The following is a 6,341-nucleotide window of genomic DNA, read 5'->3' on the forward strand; positions in this document are numbered from 1 at the left end:
TCCCCTGGAAAACAGGGTCAGGTGACGGCCTTCGAGGTGCTGTGCGAGCAGTGAGCGGTGCCTCTCCCAGGGCCAGAGCAGAGAGGAAGCCGAGGAAGAGAGGAAGCCGAAAGCAGGGGCTATGCCATTCCTCTCCCATTCTCGTCCACGCGCAAGGCGGACACACAGTTTCGGCTCCTTCACCTGCATAAGGACCAAGGGCATAGGCAGGGGAACTAGCCACCACCCCCCCACCACCCCCGCCCTGGCTCTCGGCCATCCTGGTTTTGTTTTCCTCCCATGGAGAGGTCATTAAAACCAGTCTGGGCATTCGGACAGGCTCTCAGTCGGGAGGAGGCTGCGGTATCATTCCAGTTATGCAGATGCACTCACCAACCCTCTAACATCTTGTCTTTCCTTCAGTGCTGGAGGGCAGTTATCTCAGGGTTCGAATTTATCCATTAATACCAACCAAAACATCAACATTAAGTCGGAACCAATTTCACCTCCCCGGGATCGAATGACCCCATCAGGCTTCCAGCAGCAGCAGCCACCGCCGCAGCCGCCACCGCCACAGCCCCCCCAGCCCCCCCAGCCCCGGCAGGAAATGGGGCGCTCCCCTGTGGACAGTCTGAGCAGCTCGAGCAGCTCCTATGATGGGAGTGACCGGGAGGATCCACGGGGTGACTTCCATTCTCCAATCGTGCTTGGCCGACCCCCCACCACGGAGGACAGAGAAAGCCCTTCCGTCAAGCGAATGAGGATGGACGCGTGGGTGACCTAAGGCTCCTGGGCTGGTGTTTGTACTTCGTGATCCCGCAGCGAACTGCCCTACATATCTACATCGGTAAATAAGGACATGAGTTAACTATATTTATATGTACATACATACATATATATCCCTTTATATATATATATATGTATGTGGGCGTGAGTGTGCGTGTGTGTGTGTGTGTGTGTGTGAGTGTGTGTTACATACAGAATCGGGCACTTACCTGCCTTGTAGATCTGCAGATGTACGTCCCGTGGCAAACAAAGCGCCCTGTAGGCAGATTCTAGTCTGGCACTTCCTTGGACTACTTGTTTCATAAGATAACCAGTTTTTGCAGAGAAATGTGTACCCATATATAATTCTCCCACAATAGCTTGCAGAAACCTAGAGGGCCCCTACTTGTTTTATTTAACTGTGCAGTGACTGTAGTTACTTAAGAAAAATGCTTTGTAGAACAGAGCAGTAGAAAAGCAGGAACCAAGAAAGCAATACTGTACATAAAATGTCATTTATATTAATAACCCAGCCTGGCATGGGTCTCTGTTGCAGAGGGGTGCATGGGAAGGGCTGTTGATATTTTAAAACAAAACAAAAAAGCCCCACACATAACTGTTTTGCACGTGCAAAAAATGTATTGGGTCAAAGAAGTGATCTTTAGCTAATAAAAAAGAGAGAGAGTAGAAAACACGCATGAGATATTCAGAAAATACTAGCCTAGAAATATAGAGCATTAACAAAATAAATTAATATATTAAGTTATAATTGGACTATGTCAGAAGTTTCTTTTTACATTCATATCTTAAAGAAACTGATTTTAGCTCATGTATATTTTATATGAAAGAAAACACCCTTATGAATTGATGACTATATATAAAATTATATTCACTACTTTTGAACACATTCTGCTATGAATTATTTATATAAGCCAAAGCTGTATGTTGTAACTTTTTTTTTTTTAAGAGAATAGCTTTATCTTGTTTTAACTTTTTAGTTTTATTTTAAGAGGGGAAAAAAACAATATCTTGCAAGCAGAACCTTGGAAAAAAAAAGCCATGAACACTTATTATTCTATATGTAAATTAAAAGTTGAGCCAAACTCTTTTGTGTATATAGCATCTTAAATATATTATCACCTTTGATGTAAGTACCTATGTATTGTATGGTCACCAGATTAAAAAGTATATTTTTGTGGATTGCCGCCAATTTGGGGGGAAAAGGCGAGATCCTTATTAAGTAGAGTATTCACTGTTTAATATTTACTATTTTGTTAAATATACTGTACTTTGGATTTTAATTATTAGCCCAGTCTTTTCAGAGGATTGTATAAAGGGGTTTCTCCCCTCACTGGTGGTGAATGTGTGATGTTACGTTGTAATCTTTGTGCTGTACGGGTTGAGCACCATTATATATTTTATATGTGTACATAAATAGCAAAGTGGCAAAAAAAACTGGTGTTAAGTTCATCTTGCATAAATATAAAATGTGTTGTAACAGATTTAAGGCATTATTTAAAACTTGCCTTTTGTGAGGAAAAAAATATAGTAGAAAAAGCTGACCTAATTTAATATTAGAGAACATGGCAAAATAGTAGACGAGCACAAAGGTTTTATAAGTGGTAAATGATTAGGGAAAAATACTTGTGGGGGAAGGGATCTTTTTTCCTGGCCCCTGTAAAATAGAATGATGCAGCTGGTTACAAAATACTACCATTCTGAGCTCTCTGTGCATCGAAATGGCACTTTGGTGTGGGGAGAAATTCTCTCACGGGCACACCGCTGGCTGGCACGGCGCACCGTCCTCGTGAAACCCGGGCCGCGCTCCGCTCAGCCTCGGAACGCGGCCTCCCTCTTACCGGAAGACAGCGGGGCCGCGAGGGCAGGTTCGTCTCTTTCCTGGGCTTGTGCCACAAACAAAATTCAAAGTCCTGTATATCTTTCATCGTAGATTTTTAAATACTCCCTTTCCTGAGAAACTCAAAATAAGGGTTTAAAAATTGCTGCTATTTTGTATTTTAAACTTAATGTTGAGCAGCTACCTACAATTTTTTACTTAGGTTTTGCTTTTCCCCCTAAATTGCCTTCCTTCTGACATTTTCCTCATATGCTATTTGTGACAAATCATCAGCCAGACTTCCTGACTGACACATAGGTATTAGGTACAGGGGAAACCTGTGGTGTTCACAGCTACAAAATGGAATTCGGTTTTAGTAACAGTTCGGGTAGTAAATTTTGATAGAGGCCAAAAAAAGGGAGGGTGACGTGCGGTCTCCTCTCAGCAGTATGGCCGTTGGGCTCTTGTTCAGAAAGGATTAGTTTCTCTTTCAAACGTACTTACTTTACTGAACTGCAGACCGGCACGTTTCTTCGTAAGGTCACACCTGATTGAGACAAGACAGTCTCCCGACACTGAATTTCCAAGATAATCCTTACCACTTTGTAAACCATTTATAGCTTTGAAAGTGTTAAGTGACTCTTTCGTTACTATTCATGCACGTTCATGAACTTCTGCTGTACATTGGAATAGGAGTTACCACATTCGCATTTACTGTCTATTTTCTTGTGTGCCTTATGAGATGGCTTTTCTGACTGTATCTCAATAGTCTTTCTTTCTATGCAGGTTTATAATCAGTACAACTACTGTTTTCTAAAATACTATTACACGAGGCTCGGAGTTTGTATTTCAATTACACTGACCAAGTAACAATGTATTCCGTTTTCAGGAAGTGAATATTTGACTGTTAACCCTTTTCCTGTCTGCCCAGTGTGACCTGGAGCATATGGACTTGACAGACACCCCTCACCCAGACTCCATGTACAAACACCACATACACATGCACATCTCCTGGTGGAAACCAACTCAGAGTGGGGAAGACACGAATGGTGTTTCTTTAGAACTGACTTTTCTTACCGTTTTAGACTCGTGTGTTTTGTATGACACCATCACCAGAAAATTTTATCCTTCAGATGAAGTATTTTATTACTAAAAGACAAAAACAAAAAAAGCTTAGAGGACACCGCACTGGTTCAAGTACGGTTTCCAACAGCTGTCCTTCCCTCAGTGCGCGAACCGTCCTGCATTGAGTGAGAGTCACCATTGTACGTCTGCAGATGGTCCCGGTCAAAACTCCATCTTTTGAGCCCTAATTCTGTCCATTGTGTTAGAGACTAAATCAGGGGTTTGTTCTAAAAGAACAATATGTTTTACCATTTCCTTTAACTATAAGGACAACTAATAAAGCATTAACCTATTTTCTGTATTAACCATCATGCGCACAAGAAATACATAGTAAATAAGGAACCAGAAAACTCCTGGCATTGGATCATAAGAAGCTAGATGATTAGAATGTGAAAAAGATTTTACAAATGTAAAACTTTTATTTCTCTGTAGAAACTTTCTTCACTTTGCTGTGCAAGAAGACACTGCTTTGCTATATTTAAAATGGCTTTTTTAAAAAGAGATTTATGTATTTGGTAAATGTTTGTAGTCAACAGTTCACACAAGAAGCTGTACACGGTTTGATCATGTAAAACCGTTTGGCGGCACAAGCTGGACTTTGTTGCCATCCTTGAGATGAACCTTTTAAGAAAAATAAGTTAATCTCAATTTTTCCCTGAATGTGTTGTTTTTTCTTCATTATACAATAAATACTATAGTGAACTTTTTATCAAATGGTTAAGAAAATGCTAGAGGTTGTTGTAAACTATTTGTATCCTGCACTCACTACAGTAAAGACGGACTGGCTTTTCCTGTGTACTCCAGACTCTGTCATGTTTGCCGCCAGTCGTCCCCTGGCCCCGCCCCCAGATGCGTCTCCTGTCCCTTCCCCTCACAAAGGCCTTTTCCAGCTGGAAATCCCCTTTACCTACTTTGAGGCTTGGTCAAGGAAACGGCGGCGGCAGCTCACCAGCCTCACCCATAGCTGCTCCTGAGGCCTCCCTTCCTGGGCTGCCTGGGTCCCTGCAGGAGGCAGCTGGCGATCCGGCCTGGCCCGTCACTGCAGCGGGCGTGGGTGGGACCGGCCCTTCCAGGCGCTGCTGCACTGCCCGAAGGATATACTGGCAGGGGGGAGGGCGAGTTACTGCTAAACAGGCTCTGATGATAGCGACTCGGTCTACCCAAAATGCACACACGATACTGAGCGAGCGGCAGCAGAGGACAGATTTACTGAATGAGTTAGTTTCAAAAATGACAGGTGTGAAAACTTATCTTAAACTTGGCAGTGGCAAGCGTTCTCTTCCTTGGATTTGCTTTTTAAGCCAGCTCCTAACTGAGCACATTCTTGCTGTCAGTTAGATTAAAAGCTAAATTTTTGTGCTGGTTTTACTCGCTGGCTCCAGTGAGGCGCCTATTAGCAGGTTTTGAAAGCTGGTTGAGTCCCGTGGCTAAAAATAGTCTGATCACAGCTGCAGCTGCTTAAAATCAATTCATCCCGATATCCGAGCTCGCTCCCACGGGCGCCCTCCGCTAGCCTGGAGCCTGCTCGTAAGCTGATGCTGTCCTGCCTGGCACCTGCCTCGAGGAGGAGTTTTCAGTTGGAGCCCTCCGCCAGCCCGATGGCCCCGGCCTGCTCTCATCCGCCCGACCAGTCGCTCGGCAGGGGTCAAAGCACCACCTAGTCGTGGGACGAAGGGAACCGGTTGTGTTTTCCTATCCTCCACAGAAAGGGTGTTCCGGAGAGGTGCCTGGAACACTAAGGAGAGGGGCTCCTCAGGGGCCGGTGGACTCGTGCCATCACACCGCAGACAACGCTGAGCCCAGTGTGGGAGAGGTGAGCCCTGGGCCCCAGCGGTCACAGGGTGTGAGCTGAGGACACACTCTTCTCAGCCAGCCCCCAGCCAATGACTGCACACAGCTGGGCTACGCCCCTTCCCTCCTGCAAGAAATCATCTGCACTCCCAATTCCCATCTGCTTCTGCTTCCAGACGACCCAGACTGACACGCAGCTCACCCAGCTTTAGAGAATGCTTAGACTTCAGTCACTTCCTGACATCATCTGCCTGCTCTCCACCAAAGCAGCTGAAGGTAGCTGGGGAAGAAAATCAAAATCACAGTTGTACTAACTGGTTTCACTGTATACTACTCCCCCACCCCGCCCCACTCCCCTTTTTAAGCTTTTTTTAAACTTTACTTTGAACTTACTTCTAACTTACAGAAAAGCTGCACAAATAATTGTTTCCATATATCCTGCACCTGCCTTCCCGACAGTTAACATTGACATAACTGTCGTCCCACTATCAGAACCAGGAAGCTGACACTCTTCCAGGACTACTAAGCCCGCCTTCCGATGCGGGCCAGCATCAGCACGGCCGCCTGTAACTAGCTCCTCCGGTGTGCATGCCCCCAGCCCAGCCACCGGGGAGCCCTGCCTCCTGTTACTGGCCAGCACCACCATGCCCCTTGCAGCTATAGTGAGTCCCTCTGGCCAAGGGCCTGCATGCCCTCCACCTCCTTTTCTGCAGCCTGACACCTGTCACCGACCTCCACTGCAATATGCATGCCCAGGGGTAGAGGGTGAAGTCCTAGGGCAGCACACTGACACTAGGGTCCTCTGCCAATGCCAGGGAGCCCACAGTTGGCCCTAGCCCTTGCT

The 6,341-nt window shown here is 45.5% G+C and overlaps 1 protein-coding gene across 10 annotated transcripts in view; it reads left to right on the forward strand.

The window, feature by feature from the left end:
* The window catches only part of MEF2A (myocyte enhancer factor 2A), a 155,294-nt gene extending 151,562 nt beyond the window's left edge, over nt 1–3,732 (forward strand). For all 10 annotated transcript variants that reach the window (XM_080809524.1, XM_080809528.1, XM_080809530.1 and 7 more), the window contains one exon: nt 403–3,732. In XM_080809524.1, coding sequence (XP_080665650.1) covers nt 403–763 — 361 coding nt within the window. In that variant the 3' untranslated portion in view covers nt 764–3,732. The remainder of the gene's footprint in view (nt 1–402) is intronic.
* The last annotated feature ends 2,609 nt before the right edge of the window (nt 3,733–6,341 follow it).

This window comes from Martes martes (assembly GCF_963455335.1).
Source record: "Martes martes genome assembly, chromosome: 7".
NCBI lineage: Eukaryota > Metazoa > Chordata > Mammalia > Carnivora > Mustelidae > Martes > Martes martes.